Source organism: Rattus rattus, chromosome 1 (assembly GCF_011064425.1).
Source record: "Rattus rattus isolate New Zealand chromosome 1, Rrattus_CSIRO_v1, whole genome shotgun sequence".
Taxonomy (NCBI): Eukaryota; Metazoa; Chordata; class Mammalia; order Rodentia; family Muridae; genus Rattus; species Rattus rattus.
The window spans coordinates 160,789,364-160,809,393 of NC_046154.1; the positions used below are offsets into that span (position 1 = coordinate 160,789,364).

Sequence of the window (20,030 nt, forward strand, 5' to 3'; positions counted from 1 at the left end):
TAGTCTTCTTTAAAAGTACATTATTTTATAGATTTTATAGAACAATAGTTCACTAAATGGCTTTATCATGTATGCATGGTTTATTTGACTCCCCTCCCAGCCTTTATTCTCATATACCTCCTCCTTTAACTCTTTTCTCCAGTCAACTTTCATATTACTAAGTTTGTTTTCGTTTCAACCACAGAGTTTGTTTGAAGAAGAGCATCATTATGAGAAACCACACTGTGATCACAGAGTTTGTACTGTTGGGTATATCAGACACACCAGAACATCAACTTGTAATTTTCATCTTTTTATTAATAACCTATGTATTAAGTGTCACTGGAAATGTAACCATCATCACACTTACCTTGCTAGATTCTTGTTTAAAGACTCCTATGTATTTCTTTCTCCAGAATTTTTCCTTCTTAGAAATTACATTCACTAGTGTTTCAATTCCCAGATTTTTAGGATCAATAATCACTAATGTCAAGAGCATTTCTTATAACAACTGTTTGGCTCAGTTATATTTCTTCATCTCCATGGGAGTGTCTGAGTTCTTTCTTCTAACTGCTATGTCTTATGATCGCTATGTTGCAATCTGCAAGCCACTGCACTACACCCTCGTAATGAGTCAGAAAGTCTGTACCCTTCTTGTTCTCACTTCATGGATGGCAGGATTCCTGACCATCTTCCCACCATTAATGTTGGTCCTCAAGTTGGACTTCTGTGCTTCTAATGTCATTGATCACTTCTATGACTACTTCCTCATTCTAAAGCTCTCCTGCTCAGATACAAGGAGTTTAAAGATGATTGACTTTTACTTTGCATTTGTCATTCTGTTGTTCACACTGGCTTTAGTGATCTTGTCATACATTTGCATCATCAACACCATTCTGAGGTTCCCATCTGCCAGTCAGAGGAAAAAGGCTTTCTCCACCTGTTCCTCTCACATGATAGTCATCTCCCTGTCCTACGGAAGCTGCATTTTTATCTATGTGAAACCTTCTGCAAATGAAATGGCATCACTGACCAAAGCAGTAGCTGTTCTCAATACTTCAATTGCCCCTTTGTTGAACACCTTTATTTATACATTAAGGAACCAGCAAGTAAAACAAGCTTTCAAAGATTTGATTTACAAAGTATTGTTGTATAGAAGTAAATGAAAGGATATGTTAATGTGAAGAAATGCCATTATAAAGATTTAATAAAGATAATCTGTTCCAGGTAAGTTGAACATATGAAAGGCAGTGGAAAGTTACCACTTTTCCAGTCAATTCATTATTAAAACTTTAACTTTAACCATCATGAATGAGATAAATTTAAAATATATTTTGAAATGTGACATGTTCAAAGGGAGCATAAATGTTTGTTGTACTAATATATGTATGGAGATATATATATATATATATATATATATATATATATATATATATATACACAGAGAGAGAAAAACAAATCATTTCTATATCTCTCTTTCAATAAATGATAGGCTACATAGTTCTGTTTTGAAAAAATCCTTATTCATAGATAATCTGATGTTATTTAACCCCCGATAGTCAAATGAATTAATGAAAATTATAAAATTTCTCTAAACCATGACTTTTATTTAAAAATAAAGATGAAAATTTTACATTTATAAGATTCAATGAGATCAAATATGCAAACTTTTAGTTAGTTGAAGAACTAAATTATGAATGCCTTTAATAAATCACAACTCTTCTGAGTGTACTGTCAAAGGTTGAGAATTAATTTCAAGTTACTGAACAGGGAGTAACACAGCTTTCCTCAGAGTCTTGGAGATTTTCAATTATTGGATCAAAATTGTTTATAAAATATCACTTCTCAAAAACTCTCTTAACATTTTTATTTTATTTTGAACAGAAAAACTTCTCCTTAGAGAAATTAATTCAGCTTAAAGCAAAAATCATAACAGCCCATTTGAACTTTTATCTAGCTCTTAATAAACAAAACCCATATAAATCTGTGATATGAAGTTGAATTTATGACATCATAAATAAAAAATTAAGTTTTGAGATTGTAGTAATAATAGTATTAATTTATTTCATTTTCTTTCTTTACTCTATATCTGTTCATCTATTAAACAAAACATGAGTTTGAACACATGATTTTCATAAACCATTATTATATGAAGATTAGTACTTTAAAAAATTGTTACATGTTCTTTAATAATCTCTCACTTGGCTAAATTCTATACATACTACTATTTATACTAAGAATTAATTGCACCATTTATTGTTAAATGTAATTAGTATATATTATTCATACTCCAGAATGAATCACATAAATTATTTTGAAAAGCAGAAGAAAATCTAGTAAAATAAGTCTTCTGAAAATTCAAGAGGTTCTCCTGATGAGTCTTTGGTTTATTCAGGTGAGGAGAAATCCTTTGTCATAACTTAGACACTTCAAAGTATTAGCACTGTTTGAAATGTATTGTTATATAATGTGAAGCTGTGCTATTTATTGCTTATAAACTATGAGATAAATAAAAATTCTTTTCCCTCATGCATTGACCTAAATTTTAAGCAAGAGGTAAGCCATGTGTAATTTCTGTAATGACTTAAAAGAGGAGAAATTGAATACATACAGACTTTTAACATGAAGGGGTATTGAATTCTCTCAAATGCTTTCCTGCTATCCAATGAGGTGATCATGTGATTTTTTTTTCTTTGAGGTTGTTTTTGTAGTTGATTATGTTGATGGGTTTACATAGATTGAAACATCCCTGCATCCCTGGGATGAAGCTTACTTGATCATGATGGATCATCATTTTGATGTATTCTTGGATACAGTTTGCAAGAATTTTATTGAGTATTTTTTCATCAATATTCAAAAGAGAAATTAGTCTGAAGTTCTCTTTCTTTGTTGGGTCTTCATGTGGTTTAGGTATAAGCTTAATTGTGGCTTCATAGAAGAAATTGGGTAGTGTCTCTTCTGTTTCTACTTCGTGGAATAGTTTGGACAGTATTAGTGTGAGGTCTTCTATGAAGGTCTGATAGAATTCTGCACTAAACCTATCTCATCCTGAGATTTTTGGGGGATAATTTTAATGACTGTTCCTATTTCTTTAAGGTTATGGGACTGTTTAGATGGTTTACCTGATCCTAATTTAACTTTGGTACCTGGTATCTGTCTAGAAAACTGTTCATTTCATCCAGATTTTCTAGTTTTGTTGAATAGAGGCTCTTGTAGTAGGATCTGATGATGTTTTGAATTTTCTCAAATTCTGTTCCCTCGTTTCTGATTTTGTTAATTTTGATACTTTCTCTGTACCCTCTGGTTAGCCTTGATAAGGATTTATCTATCTTGTTGGTTTTCCAGTGTGTTATTCTATGTCTTTTTATTGGAGAATTGAGTCCATTGATGTTGAAAGATATTAAGGACCAAGGATTATTGTTTCCTATTATTTTTGTTATTAACAGTGAAATTATGCTGTGTGTCTATCTTCTTTTGGATTTGTTGCAAGGAGATTAGTTTCTTGCTTTTTATAGAGTACTGTTTCCCTCCTTGTATTGGAGTTTACCAACTATTTTCCTTTCTTAGGATGGATTTGTGAAAAGATATTGCAGAAATTTGTTTTTGTCATGAATTATCTTGTTTTTGCCATCTATGTTAATGGAGAGTTTGCTGATATAGTAGTCTAGCTGGCATTTGTGTTCTTTTACAGTCTGTATGACCTGTGCCCAGGATATTCTGGCTCTCATTGTGTCCTGGACTTCCTTGATGTTTTGGGTTAGGAGCTTTTTCTGTTTTACAATCTCTTTGATGGTTGTGTCAATATTTATTATGGTATCTTCTGCCCTTGAGATTCTCTCTTTAATCACTTGTATTCTGTTGGTAATTCTTACATCTATGACTCCTGATCTCTTTTCTAGATTTTCTATCTCCAGGGTTGTCTCCTTTTGTGATTTCTTTATTGTTTATATTTCCATATTTAGACCCTGGATGGTTTCGTTCAATTTCTTCACTTGTTTGAATGTGTTTTCTTGTAGTTATTTTTTGGAGTTTTGAGTTTCCTCTTAATGGCTTCTACCTGTTTAGCTATGTTGTCCTGTATTTCTTTAAGGGAGTTATTTATGTCCTTCTTAAAGTCCTATAACATTATCACAAGTTGTGATTTTAACTCCAAATCTCACCGTTCTGGTATATTGGGATATTCATTATTTGCTGTTTGGGTCCTGATGATGCCAAGTGGCCTTGGTTTTTGTTGCTTAGGTTCTTGCCCTTGCCTCTTGCCATCTGCTTATCTCTGGGGTTATCTGGTCTCACTGCTTCTGATGGTAGTTTGATCCTCCTGTAAGCCTATGTACCAGGACTACTGTGAGACTAGCTCTCTTCATTGGCGATCTGGGTACTGAGAGCTCTGGCACAGGGTCAGCTCAGGGCACAGACAGAAACCCAAAAAATCCTGTCCCAGATTGTCCTTTAGTTCCTGTGTCCTGAAGGCTTCAGTTGGGTTCCTCTTGGGTCAGGAAGGTGAGCAGCAATGGTGGTTTCACCTGAGCTCTTGAGTGTGTCTACACTTTTGAGTATCCAGCTCTCTCTCCCAATGAAACAAAGAGCTGAGGCACAGGGTCAGCTCTGGACACCAGCGGAAACCAGAAGCTCTATTTCAGAGATTCTTAAGAAAGCAATTTTGAAGTAATTTTGATGAAATTGGTAGAAGGAATTGAGAGATTAATAACCTAATCAGTTTAGCTCAGCAATTAAAAACACTTGTTACTCTTGCAGATGGACTGAATTCAGTTCCCCGCACCCACATAGTGGGTCAGTAATATCTGTTTCTCCAGTTTCAAAAGTTTTGGTTCCCTCTTCTTGCCTCCAACAGAACCATGTACATATGTGGTGCAGAGGCATTCATGTAGGCAAATCACTTAGATACATTAAATAAATAAATAAATAAATAGTAAAATAATGAATAAACAATAAAGGTTCCCTAAGTCATATTCCCTCAGGGTAAGATAAACAAGTATATTCTCAAAATGAAGCTGAATACATTAGTTTTGATGCTCGGAAATTATAAGATGATGTCATTATGCAGCAAGGCAGGTCTAGGATAAGGTAAAGCCTATCATTGGATAAGAAGGAAGGATAGGGTAGGTGGGGGTGATAGTCTGGGGGAGGGGAGAGAGAGAGAGAGAGAGAGGAAGGAGGAGGAGAACATGGAGGAGGAGGAGTAGGAGGAGGACATGGAGGAGGAGGAAGAGGAGGGAGAGGAGGAAGAGGAGGGGGAGGAGGAGTGGGAGTATCAGAATGGAGACGGAGAAGGATGACCCAGATCCAGGTGGTCTTGAATTGCCAAGCTAGCTGGGATGGATTTCTGTAGGCAAATTTGTCTTATACAGGTGGGCAGTTTATACCATTATCAATTGGTTGTAAGTTTATTGTGTATGTGTATTATAGATTGAGAATTTAACATATAAATCTAATTTTTAAATTACAATTTTCTAGAGCTTTGATTTTACTGGGATACAGGGGATGTGTCAAAGTTCCCAGTGGGCAGACAGACAACCTGTTTTAGTTCTGGAAGCCATGCTAGGTTATAGAATGCCTGGGTCTAGCATGGTGTGTTCCCATGCTAGAATGGCTCATGCATTGCGATTTGTGTTTCAGGCATGGCAAGAACCTGTCAAAAGGACAGTGAGTGAAAGCAGGTAGTAGAGAAACAGCCGGTACTTATGGTCCTAAGGATAAGTGCGGGAGTGCGAATGCAAGCGAACCTGTAGCTGTCGATCCATTTTTATTTTTACTCTTCAGTCTCATGCCAAAACATTCTTAGAATAGTTTAAGGCTCTTTGAATTTAAGAATGTTTATAATTCCCATCAAGTCAGTTTTCTGTTGGTAAATGAATATATTCTTAAATTTTCATAAATATTTCATATGACACATATGACATCCATAGATCTGAATATTAGATCATTTGCTTGATCCAAATCATACTAGGTTTATTTAGGCCTGTTTTTCTGGTCTTAAATGACTATCTAGAAGGTGTTCAATGGAAAGGATAGTCTCATGAACTCTTTCAACACCTCCTATGGATTTTTTCATATCTCTTCCTATATCTTTTCACAGCTTTAAAATATGAAAAATGTGGTTAGTTGTATTATCCATGAATCTAAGAATTAAAGTAAGCTAAAGAATGAAACTATATGAGTTTTGTAGGCAAATGGATGCAACTAGAAAATGTCATCCTGAGAAAGGTAACTCAGACCCAAAAATACATGCACAGTATGTTCTCACCAATAACTGGATATTAACCAAGAAAAGGTACAGAATACACAAGATACAGTCCATAGAACTCAAAAAGTTCAACAAGCTGAAGGGCCCAAGTGAGGACACCTTAGTTCTGCTTGGAAGGAAGAAGAAAGCAGCCATAATGGTTGGGGGGAGGGAAAAGGGGATAGGAAAGGGAAAGAGGATAAGGGTGGGAGGAGAAGGGAACATGATCTCATACTGGGTTGGGGAAAAGGACTGAAGGCCTAAGGGGTGGCAGAAAGAATGGAAACAGGTGACCTTGGATAGAAGGAGGTTGGGAAGACCCTCTAGAATGTACCAAAGACCTGGGAAGTGAGAGACTTCTAAGACTCAAAGTGGGGGACCCTAGGTGAAAGGCCATACAGTGGGGAGAGGGAACTCCAGCAAAAAGACAGGGTATCAAGTGAGGGATGGGGTTGCTATCCCACAGCCAAAACTCAGACCCATAATTCTTCCTGTCTGAAAGAAATGTAGGGATGGAAATGGAGAAGAGTCTAAGGAAAGGAAGGTCCAGTGCCAGGCCCAAAGTGGTTTCCAGCTCAAGGGGAGACCTCAAGAGCTGACACCATCACTGAAACTATGAGGTGTTCACAAAAAGAGATCTAACATGACTGCTCTCCAAAAGACCCAAAAAGCAAAAATGAGTCAGATGCAGATATGTGCACCCAACTAATGAACTGATCCCTCTGGTTGAATTAGGGAAAATCTGGAGGAAGCTAAGTAGGATGGCAACCCTGTAGGAGGACAAGCCATCTCAATTAACCTAGACCCCTGAGATCTTAGACACTTGATTACCAACCTGGCAGCATACACCAGCTGAGATGATGCCTCCAACAGATATATAGCAGAGGACTTCCACATCTGCGTTTAGTCAGAGAATATGTACCTAATCCTCAAGAGACTTGAGGTCCTAGGAAGTTTAGAGGTCTGGTGGAGTTGATGGGGTGGGGACATCCTTGTGGATACAGTATCAGGAATGCAGGATGCAGGGAGGAGGTATGGGGTGCAGGGGGTAGATGGGGAGGGGAATAAAATCAGGAGTGTAATAATAAATATATAAATAAATAAACAGAAAAAAAGAACAAAACTATGTAGTTAAATTATAATGAAAAAATATATTACACTGATATATTTTCACTACCAAATACTAATAATGCAGTGCCTGTTTTTCAAATATGAGCCTACAAGTACTCACCTCTACAATAAATATATCCAACTGAAGAAACTTGGAAGTAGGAGAAGTGATCTTTCCTATGGAATATTGGTTTTTCAGTGACAACTGGTTATGCATATAGGAGAATCTGAAGGGAAGAAAGGGAAAGGAAAATCTTATGGTATATTACAGTCTCAAAACCTAAAAACATTATGAGTCTTTTAGAATTATTGCAAGGTTTTTAGTTTAGAAATTGAAGTAAAGTACATTTATTTAATGAGAAGGCATATTTTAACTTCAAGCTTTTATGAGAGACATAATATTCTTTTATTAAATCTGGATGCTGATGATGTAGTAAAATGAATATAAAGAATGAGTTATATAGAAGTGTTGAAAACTAATCACAAACAGTAGTTTGTAAAAATTTGCTTAAATGTATATATCAATAAAGTGGGGAAGTACTCATATGTCTTTCATTGCTAATTTTTCAATATAGAGAACTTGGAACAGAAACGTAAGCATTATAAGGAAAATAATTAGGAAAAATCATTTTATAAAGCAAAGATGAAACTTGGTTATTTTATAGTATTTACAGTCTGAGTTATTGTCACCTTCTAGTTGTCAGTGTGGTTATTATTTTCCTTCTATACACACTAAAATCACACAAGGAGACCATTCTCATTCCTATGAATGGTCTAGTTCCATTATATTAAGAAAAAAACCCTCTTTCTCAAGAAAACTTATGTCCCCATCCACTTCAAATATGTGTCCTGAATGGTCAGTATTCAAGTTTGGAAAGTTGATGTAGTTATTGTAATTTAGAGCAAATACAGCAATCATAAGATTTGGTGAAATCAGCCACTTTGTTTAGAATAGGAACTAGTGGATAGATGTTTTACTCCTGTAGAAAGAAGAAGGAAGAATAATGTAGGACAAAGAATTTGAATATTTTCAGGTGCAGGAAATCTCTAATGCAACATTTGTGGTTAGAATTACTAAAGAGAGGCAGGAAGAGTCAGAGTAGGCATGATTCAGAAAACCTGAGTCAACAGTCAGCAGGGTATCACTAAAATTTGATTTTTAAATAGAAGTTAGAAAACTTCCATCAGCTCACAGGTATATTTCCCTGGATATTCAGGTAAGATTTCCTCATTTGAAATCCTTGTCTGAATCCTTAGAAGACAGGAAACCTACTGTTGACTCCCAGAAGTTTCAGAGCCATGGGAATGCTCAAAAGTACCCACTAATATCTGCCCATTGAGGACCAAAATGTGTCCTTTCCTGGTTTTAAGGAGAACCCAATCCTCTCGGTCCACATCCTTTGTAGCTCCACCCTCCAGACTGGGCATAGCAAAGTCCCCATTCTTCTAGGGCTTCTTGACTTGTATTTATTATGTACTGAGTTATCTGATGAAATCTAGTGTAAGGGTCTTCTATACAGCACCTTATAGGGAATGAGCTTGGTGTTAGATTTTAGATGTTATAAGTATCATTTTTTTTTATTTTTGTCAGAGTTACCTTCACAATGTTTTATTAGAATCTGTTTAATAGTTTTGCTCATCTTTTCAACTTTCCCTAATGTTTGTTAAGTAGAGTCTAGGTAATATTTTCTTCATAGGGACCTAGATATAAACTGAATTGCCTGTGAAATTTAGGAAGGTCAATTATCACTCTTAAATGAATGAAGGATACCAAGCACTGGACTTATTTGCCCAAGGCCTTTATCACTTCAGTGTCCTTTTCAGTTCTAGTGTGGAAAGATTCTATCCAGCCAGTGAAGTTATGTACAAACACCAAAATACACTTGAAATTGGCTACACACAAGAACACACACTAATTGTGGCAGCATGCACAAGTCCTGCTCAAATCAAAATCATATGAGCCAAGCTTATTTGACACTCCCCACTTGAATAACTCCCATTTTCCTGGATTGTTTCAATGAACAAAAGAGGATGAGGATGGCCAGAGTTCTAATTATATTCTTTTCTTGCTACCTTGTTCTTCCTCTTGGGGAACATACTTTGATTTTATATTATCTATATGTTGAGGGAAAAGTGATAAGTCTTGAGGAATCTCCATGGCTCTCTGCTAGCCTATTTCTTTAGGAGCATCAGGGATGTTCTGGGAACCTCGCCATAGGTGGTACCTGATAGAAGGATAGTTGGATAGTTTCTAAGAGATATAGAAGTTCTTATTCTTGCTTTATATTTGAGTTGTTGGTTGTCAATAGTCTTTACTCTTTTTTACTGTGACAAAGTTGGCATGGATTACCATGAATCACCACGCCCAACATGGTTTGATTCTGAAAATCTGACTGATGTGATGAAGTAGGGAATAAAGGACAGACTCAAATATACTTGGAATAGAAAATCTGAGATATAGTGGGCTTGATCACTTATTCAAGAATGGCAAAAACTGTACAATGACCCAAAACATTCATATATTTCTTAGACACAGCAGGAGAAGGTGGGTTAGCAGGACTAGGTTGGAAGTCTCTGAAGGGGAGCAGTCTTAGGTTGCAGTCATTTGGAAGATGAAACCGCAGTTATTAATTTTTATACTTACAAGTCAATCACTCATAAACACACATACTGGGCCAGAAGAAGAATACATAGCACCATGGCAATAAACACTGATTAGGGCAAGCTTACTGAAGATAATGAAGTCAGGAATGCACATATTCATAATCTGAAAAACATATTAGCAGATATCCACATTGAGATCCAGTATTTGGAAGAAAGACTGCAAGAGCCAGTGGCAGCTGTACACATGAATTCACACTAATTGTGGCAGCATGCATAAGTCCTACTCAAAATCAAGTAAGACCAAATGCCAGCTGAGAGGGGAGATGGCAGGAAGTCCAATTCCTAGCAGAGGATCTTAAAGCAATTGATAGCCTCCGAGAGAGGAAACTTTCTCTATTAGGACTACCCGTGGTAAGTTGACCATGTTGCAGTAGAAGGCCGTTCATCCATGATTATATGGGGGGGGCACAAATTAGATTTTATTGGAAAAAAAGAGCACAAAGTTAGGTGGATAGGGAAGAGTGGGTATCGCAAGAAAGATTTGGAGGACAGGGTGAATATGACCAAAACATGCTCTGTGGTACATCTACACAATGGAGTACTACTCAGCTATCATAAATAATGACTTCATGAAATACATAGGCAAATGGAATGAAATAGAAAATATCATCCTGAGTGAGGATCACAGGAAAACACACATGGTATGCACTCACTGATAAGTGGATATTAGCCCAAAAGTTCGAATTACCCAAGATACAATCCACAGACCACAGAAGCTCAAGAAGAAGGATGATCATAATGTGGATGCTTCACTCATTCTTAAAAGGGGGGAACAAAAATATTCATAGGAGGGAATATGGAGACAAAATTTAGAGCAGAGACTGAAGGAATGGCCATTGTGAGCCTGCCCCACATGTGGCCCATATATATACACCCACCAAAACTAGATAAGATTGATGAAGCTAAGAAGTGCATGCTGACAGGAACTGGATATAGATCTCTCCTGAGAGACACAGCCAGAACATGCCAAATACAGAGGCGAATGCTAACAGAAATCCACTGAACTGAGAACAAGATCCCTGTTGGAAGAATTAGAGAAAGGATTGAAAGAGCTGAAGGGCTTGCAAGCCCATAAAAACAACAATATCAACCAACCAGATCTTCCAGGGACTAAACCACTACTCAAAAAGTATACATGGATTGACCAACTGCATATGTAGCAGAGGATGGTCTTGCTGGGCTCCAATGGATGGAGAAGCCCTTGGTCCTGCCAAGGTTGGACACCCAGCATAGGGGAATGTTGGGGGAGCGGTAAGGAGGAGGATGGGGAGGCAAACACCCTCATAGAAGAAGGGGAAGGGAAGGAGATAGGGGGTTTATGTCTTGAAACCTGGAAAGGGAGTAACATTTGAAATATAAATAAAGAAATATCCAATAAAAATGTAAATAATTCAAGATCTATAACTGCCTATCAATTATTTTAACTGGCCTAGCATATTTGCTCTTTTGAAATTCATACTATATATGCATGTCAATAAAAAGCAATATTATTAATATATTGCTTTATGAAAACTTTGATTCATTGATAGTTCAGAAAAATTCCTTCAACATGATCATGAATTTCACTGTTCTATTGTCATTGTGGTATATGAATAATTATATGATAGATTTGAAAAAAGATATTCTCAAAAGATAATAAAATAGTAAAAAAAAAAAAAAAAACAAAACCCAGGAGCAGCAGGTCCACTGCGTCTGAGAAACCAACAGAACCTGAAGGGAACGACCTGGTAAACAGTTCTCTGCACCCAAATCCCGTGGGAGGGAGAGCTAAACCTTCAGAGAGGCAGACACGCCTGGAAACCAGCAGAGACTGCACTCTGCCCAGATTTCTGACGCCAGAGGAAAACACCAAACGCCATCTGGAACCCTGGTGCACGGAAGCTCCCAGAAAGGGCGGCGCAGATCTTCCTCATTGCTGCCCACGTGGGGAGCTCATAAGCAACACCCCACGAGCAAACTTGAGCATCGGAACCACAGGTAAGACCAACTTTTCTGCTGCAAGTGACCTGCCTAGTGAACTCAAGACACAGGCCCACAGGAACAGCTGAAGACCTGTAGATGGGAAAGGCTACACGCCCGAAAGCAGAACACTCTGTCCCCATAACTGGCTGAAAGAAAACAGGAAAACAGGTCTACAGCACTCCTGACACACAGGCTTATAGGATAGTCTAGCCACTGTCAGAAATAGCAGAACAAAGTAACACTAGAGATAATCTGATGGCGAGAGGCAAGCACAGGAACCCAAGCAACAAAAACCAAGACTACATGGCATCATCAGAGCTCAATTCTCCCACCAAAGCAAACATGGAATATCCAAACACACCAGAAAAGCAAGATCTAGTTTCAAAATCATATTTGATCATGATGCTGGAGGACTTCAAGAAAGACGTGAAGAAATCCCTTAGAGAAACAAAGGAAAATATTAATAAACAAGTAGAAGCCTACAGAGAGGAATCGCAAAAATCCCTGAAAGAATTCCAGGAAAACATAAACAAGTAGAAGACCATAGAGAGGAGTCACAAAAATCCCTGAAAGAATTCCAGGAAAACACAATCAAACAGTTGAAGGAATTAAAAATTGAAATAGAAGCAATCAAGAAAGAACACATGGAAACAACCCTGGATATAGAAAACCAAAAGAAGAGACAAGGAGCTGTAGATACGAGCTTCACCAACAGAATACAAGAGATGGAAGAGAGAATCTCAGGAGCAGAAGATTCCATAGAAATCATCGACTCAACTGTCAAAGATAATGTAAAGAGGAAAAAGCTACTGGTCCAAAACATACAGGAAATCCAGGACTCAATGAGAAGATCAAACCTAAGGATAATAGGTAGAGAAGAGAGTGAAGACTCCCAGCTCAAAGGACCAATAAATATCTTCAACAAAATCATAGAAGAAAACTTCCCTAACCAAAAAGAAAGAGATACCCATAGGCATAGGCATACAAGAAGCCTACAGAACTCCAAATAGATTGGACAAGAAAAGAAACACCTCCCGTCACATAGTAGTCAAAACACCAAACGCACAAAAGAAAGAATAAGGGAAAAAAGGTCAAGTAACATATAAAGGCAGACCTACCAGAATCACAGCAGACTTTTTGCCAGAAACTATGAAAGCCAGAAGATCCTGGACAGATGTCATACACACCCTAAGAGAACACAAATGCCAGCCCAGGTTACTGTATCCTGCAAAACTCTCAATTAACATAGATGGAGAAACCAAGATATTCCATGACAAAACCAAATTTACACAATATCTTTGTACAAATCCAGCACTACAAAGGATAATAAATGGTAAAGCCCAACATAAGGAGGCAAGCTATACCCTAGAAGAAGCAAGAAACTAATCGTCTTGGCAACAAAACAAAGAGAATAAAAGCACACAAACATAACCTCATATCCAAATATGAATATAACAGGAAGCAATAATCACTATTCCTTAATATCTCTCAACATCAATGGCCTCAACTCCCCAATAAAAAGACATAGATTAACAAACTGGATACGTGACGAGGACCATGCATTCTGCTGCCTACAGGAAACACACCTCAGAGACAAAGACAGACACTACCTCAGATTGAAAGGATGGAAAACAACATTCCAAGCAAGTGGTCGGAAGAAGCAAGCTGGAGTAGCCATTCTAATATCAAATAAAATCAATGTTCAACTAAAATTCATCAAAAAAGATAGGAAAAGAAAGAAATTGAAGACCTCAGAAGATGGAAAGATCTCCCATGCTCATGGATTGGCAGGATTAATATAATAAAAATGGCCATTTTACCAAAAGCGATCTACAGATTCAATTCAATCCCCATCAATATACCAATCCAATTCTTCAAAGAGTTAGACAGAACAATTTGCAAATTCATCTGGAATAACAAAAAACCCAGGATAGGTAAAACTATCCTCAACAATAAAAGGACTTCAGGGGGAATCACTATCCCTGTACTAAATCAGTATTACAGAGCAATAGTGATAAAAACTGCATGGTATTGGTACAGAGACAGACAGATAGACCAATGGAACAGAATTGAAGACCCAGAAATGAACCCACACACCTATGGGCACTTGATTTTTGACAAAGGAGCCAAAACCATCAAATGGAAAAAAGATAGCGTTTTCAGCAAATGGTGCTGGTTCAACTGGAGGTCAACATGTAGAAGAATGCAGATCGATCCATGCTTATCACCCTGTACAAAGCTTAAGTCCAAGTGGATCAAGGCCCTCCACATCAAACCAGATATACTCAAACTAATAGAAGAAAAATTAGGGAAGCATCTGGAACACATGGGCACTGGAAAAAATTTCCTGAACAAAACACCAATGGCTTATGCTCTAAGATCAAGAATCGACAAATGGGATCTCATAATACTACAAAGCTTCTGTAAGGCAAAGGACACTGTGGTTAGGACAAAATGGCAACCAACAGATTGGGAAAAGATCTTTACCAATCCTACAACAGATAGAAGACTTATATCCAAAATATACAAAGAACTCAAGAAGTTAGACCACAGGGAGACAAATAACCCTATTAAAAATGGGTATCAGAGCTAAACAAAGAATTCAGAGCTGGGAATGCCGAATGGCTGAGAAACACCTAAAGAAATGTTCAACATCTTTAGTCATAAGGGAAATGCAAATCAAAACAACCCTGAGATTTCACCTCACACCGGTGAGAATGGCTAAGATCAAAAACTCAGGGGACAGCAGATGCTGGCGAGGATGAGGAGAAAGAGGAACACTCCTCCATTGTTGGTGGGATTGCAGACTGGTACAACCATTCTGGAAATCAGTCTGGAGGTTCCTCAGAAAATAGGACATTGAACTGCCTGAGGATCCAGCTATACCTCTCTTGGGCATATACCCAAAAGAAGCCCCAACATATAAAAAAGACACGTGCTCCACTATGTTCATTGCAGCCTTATTTATAATAGCCATAAGCTGTAAAGAACCCAGATGCCCTTCAACAGAGGAATGGATACAGAAAATGTGGTACATCTCCACAATGGAATATTATTCAGCTATAAAAAACAATGACTTTATGAAATTCGTAGGCAAATGGTTGGAACTGGAAAATATCATCCTGAGTGAGGTAACCCAATCACAGAAGAACACACATGGTATGCACTCATTGATAAGTGGCTACTAGCCCAAATGCTTGAATTATCTTAGATGCCTAGAACAAATGAAACTCAAGACAGATGATCAAAATGTGAATGCTTCACTCCTTCTTTAAAAGGGGAATAAGAATACCCTTGGCAGGGAATAGAGAGGCAAAGATTAAAACAGATACAGAAGCAACACCCATTCAGAGCCTGCCCCACATGTGGCCCATACATATATAGCCATCCAATTAGACCAGATGGATGAAGCAAAGAAGCGCAGGCCGACAGGAGCCGGATGTAGATCGCTCCTGAGAGACACAGCCAGAATACAGCAAATACAGAGGCAAATCCAGCAGCAAACCACTGAACTGACAATAGGACCCCTGTTGAAGGAACCAGAGAAAGAACTGGAAGAGCTTGAAGGGGCTCGAGACCCCATATGTACAACAATGCCAAGCAACCAGAGCTTCCAGGGACTAAGCCACTACCTAAAGACTATACATGGACTGACCCTGGACTCTGACCTCGTAGGTAGCAATGAATATCCTAGTAAGAGCACCAGTGGAAGGGGAAGCCCTGGGTCCTGCTAAGACTGAACCCCCAGTGAACTAGATTTTTGGGGGGAGGGCGGCAATGGGGGGAGGATAGGGAGGGGAACAACCATAAAGAAGGGGAGGGGGAGGAATTAGGGGTATGTTTGCCCGGAAACCGGGAAACGGAATAACACTCGAAATGTATATAAAAAATACTCAAGTTAATAAAAAAAATAGTAAAAAAAGTTAATAAAATATTTTGCATTCACATGTTACGGTTATTTCAAAAATGATAATGACAAAGGGGGAAACACATTTGCGTGAAATGCTGTTATTTCTTTGATTTATTTTCTCTTTTGTGTCACAGGACACTGTCCCTCAAGGCTCATTATCCAACTTCAGCACTAATGTCTGCTGTAGTTGATATTCCTTTGTGTTTTATGTCCATTCATTCACTTCCAGCAATTATGATCCTCTGAATTATTCCCTTGAGTTATTTACAGAGATTAGATAAAACAGATTTATGAACAGATACTATCATTTTGCTTGTTTTCAAACATAAAATGATTTTTTTGCCTTGTGTATCAGTGAGGTATATCCACTCTTGATAAAATGCTTCAATGAAAACAGAAATTTTGCAATGTATAGGTTAGTTGATCAAAGAGAGAATGGACTTTTTTTAAAGTTCTGCTTTCTCTGGACTATATACCTCTAGAATTCACTGAGTCTTCAACACATTACAGCCATTCCCAGTGCTTCTGAAACTTTTTGAGAACTAGAGGCAAAGTAAGCATCAAGACAGCAAAGAAACTCTCAGTTTCTAAATGATTTATTACTTAAGTGAGTAAGAGTTTTAGAATGTTTCTTATCATATCAATTTATTAATTGAATAAAATAAAAATAGCATGTGTCTGTAATTTAAAGTTTGTGTAGACAGTGTTTCAGTGAAAATGAGTTTACTAGGGGTATTCAGAGATTGTATAAATATGTGCTGACTATAGGAATTAGTGTGTTTTACACACTTCCATACTACATTAACTTAAATGAGAGTCACCATAGAAGTATTTATTCAATGCTTTAACAGTATTTGTAGTAATTCACATGTACTTTGAGTATCCTTCCCAAACTTTAAGGTTGATAAAAACCCAAAGAAGAATAAAATATTAGTGCCAATTTTATAGCCTGAATGCCACATGATTTAAAAATACAAATATTTGCATAATTTTCTTTAATTTTAAGAAGTTCTGTTGACAGTTTAAGTCAACTTTAAGCAGAGAAAACCACATTTGAACTGATTTACTAATCTAATGTCATAAATGCACATATATTCTCTTTGTTTTCAGTCAACTTCTCATTGATCTCAAAGAGCATATACTTTCCATAGTGTTAAATTGACTTTATGATTGTTTAAGGACTTTAATCTTTTTTATGTGATAATTTTACTGACATTTCTTTTATTCTCTTGCATGATTATACATGGATAGTAATGACCTGAAACTATTAGATTCTAAGTAGACATTTGCCATGAACACTTACAAATAAGGGAATTTACTTTTTATTAATTTACAAAATGATGGGATCTGATGATCTCTCCTCTGATTTCTTTCTGTGGTCAGTCGGGTTAATTCTGTAAACCGAATGTGTCTATCATTCTTGAAGTTGATTAATATTATTTGTTCACATTTCTCTACATGAAACCATCTAAGTTCGTCACAAAATAACAAATGGTGAGTGTTTGCTATTCTTGCTACTGCCCACCCACTGCCCATTGTTTTTATTTTTATTTCTGAGGCAAGTGAAATTATAATGTTATAAGTCTGCTAAGAATTGAATACCCTCTCCTGAGAATTCCTTGCTTTATTGAAGCTAATAAAAAGTCCCCAAGGAGTCTTATATTGTACGATAGCATCTAAAATACTGAACTAAGCATATTGCTTTATGATTAGAGACTGAACCAGATATTATCTCCATCTTGATTTATATAACTATTCGTTTGTGTAATGTGTTACCCGAACTCTGAATAAATCTTTAAACTTATGAACTATAAAGAAAACTTCTGACATGATCACTAAAGTTCACTTTTTAAATATTTGTTCTATTGAATAATTGAAAATTTGAAAATTTATTGAACAGAAAATGTTGAAAATTAAGTGGTATTATTAAAGGAAATATTAATCTGGCAGAAAATATAACATTATTAATATAAAGCATGTAAATAAGAAATAAAATGGAACTCTTTGAAATCTCTTCATCAGTCTCCTAAAGAGCATCTTCTGATACCTGAGCACAATATGCACTTCAATAGAAAAGAATTTTGTTTCTCTTGAGCACTCTTGGTTACATGGAGGATTACTATAAGTACTTGCTTGGTGTCAGAGATTCGAAGAGGACAAGATATGAGGTTATTCCCAGTTAAATGCCTCCACCCAATTGCATTTCAGTCATGTTTAATGAATATTAATAATCAGTGTCATATTTTATCTCCATGGCAAAAATCTGTCTCTATTGTTTTGGATAAGTATCACAATAATTTTGATTAGGTGCATAGAAGGAAATAAAAGATTAATTACTTATGCCAAGCTCCCTGAAGAGGTAAAACAAGGATCTAAATTTATATAGAAAAAGCTCAGATGAAGAGATAAATGCATTAAAACATTCTTCACACTCTACAGTTACACCTGTGTAGTAGTTGAAGACCAGGAATCATGTGTACTTTTATTATTGAAGTTCAATTGAAAGGACTATGAATACCCATGATCCTCATTAAACGTATTGTATGTTAACATATGCATAATTCTTTGATTTTTATAAATATTTATACATAAAAGCATAATTTTGTACTTCTGGTCCTGGACAGTGGATCTCCTACTGCTAGAATATTAAATATGGTTTTTCTAGGCTTTAGAGATTGTTTATAGAAATGATCTTTTGTCATATGCTCCTTATCATCATCCCTCTGTTGCCCACTCATATCTTTCCACAAAGATTTTCTTACATTTTTTCATAACTTTACTCAAAAACAGAAAAGGAATGAACAGTATCATTATTGTTTAGAATAATATTAAAATTAACAAGAAGTTTAAGAAAATAGATGCATGATAAATTTGAAACAAGGTTGGAATAATTGGATATATTCCAGTATTGAATTATGCGCTATCTAATAAAGAGTTCATTGTGGCTTATGGGTGATATAGAAAACCCTTACTCTTAATAAATAACAAACAGATGAACTGAATTGATGCTACAGAAAACATTTCTCATACATTCTCACCTTTCAACTAACTTTAAAGTTTCTCTATGTCAAAGTATTTTAAAATGACATATTCTTTAACTTGGCTGACAATAGTTTAACAAAGGATCAAATAAAGTGAAATAAATAATAAATTTTACAATAATAGTAATTGGTAAATATGGATAAAGATTTGCTGTATTATTTGAAAATATTCTAAAGTCTTCCAAAATCTCACAACAAATACTTGATTTTGATTTTCAGTTTCAATCCTTATCTCTGAGGTGGGAAGACAATTCCACGTCAGAGCAGGAGATCCTGTACCACAGTAAATAGTAAAACAGAGCTGAGCATAACACTATGTATTCATCCCAATTCTACAACACTAGGTATTCATCCCAGTTGTTAATTCAATGTGACTTTCTGCTTCAAGTTTCCGCTGCCTTGATTTTCCCAAAATGTTTGTTAATATCTTGGACTATGAGCTAAAATAAAACCTCTACAAATAAAAAATAAAAAATAAACATGCGAGAATGAAACAATGTAATCGTTAATAACCAATGCATAAAAAGAGTAAAAGAAAAAAGTGAAAATATCTTATACTTCATAAAATTTGATGAGTTCAAAAATTGAAGGCATAGTAAATAAATCTTTATAGAATATCAATAGAAGTATAACTTTATGGGTATATTTGGAAAAATATAATTTACATATATGTACGATCAGAAGTCACACTGTGTCCACACAAATTGATGTACATAAAATTAAATGTATACAATTAACATCGAATCTGTGGTTTATACATTAGAAAATTAAAGAAAGTTATGATTAAATTTAAGTCAAGTAGAAGAGAAAGAATAATATATACCATAGCAAATAGTTAAGCAATTGATAAGAAAATTCGATGAAAACAAAAGCTGCTTGAAAATGATCAATTAAATTGATAAACCCTTACCAAATCTAAGTGCAGCATTAGGAAAGTCAAACAAGCTACTACCATTATGAAATTTGATAGTTAATAATGATTATTAACTTGAATGGATTGAAAGGCACCTGGAAAATTAATGAGGCACTGTAAAATAACTTTTATTTACCAGATTTAATTTTGGTCTTGGAGGCTTACTGTGGAATAAGCTCATTCTTTCTAGTTCAGTTTAAACTCTGG

At 36.1% G+C, this 20,030-nt stretch overlaps 1 protein-coding gene across 1 annotated transcript; it reads left to right on the plus strand.

Annotated features, from left to right (window-relative positions):
• The first annotated feature begins 209 nt into the window (after nucleotides 1-209).
• On the plus strand, nucleotides 210-1,145 carry LOC116889924 (olfactory receptor 6C3-like). The gene has a single exon (XM_032890739.1). It carries the CDS (start codon nucleotides 210-212, stop codon nucleotides 1,143-1,145), a length of 936 nt encoding a protein of 311 aa, XP_032746630.1.
• The last annotated feature ends 18,885 nt before the right edge of the window (nucleotides 1,146-20,030 follow it).

Coding starts and splice junctions, on each gene's coding strand:
- LOC116889924 (XM_032890739.1), top strand. CDS start 210: ATGAGAAACCACACTGTGATCACAGAGTTTGTACTGTTGGGTATATCA.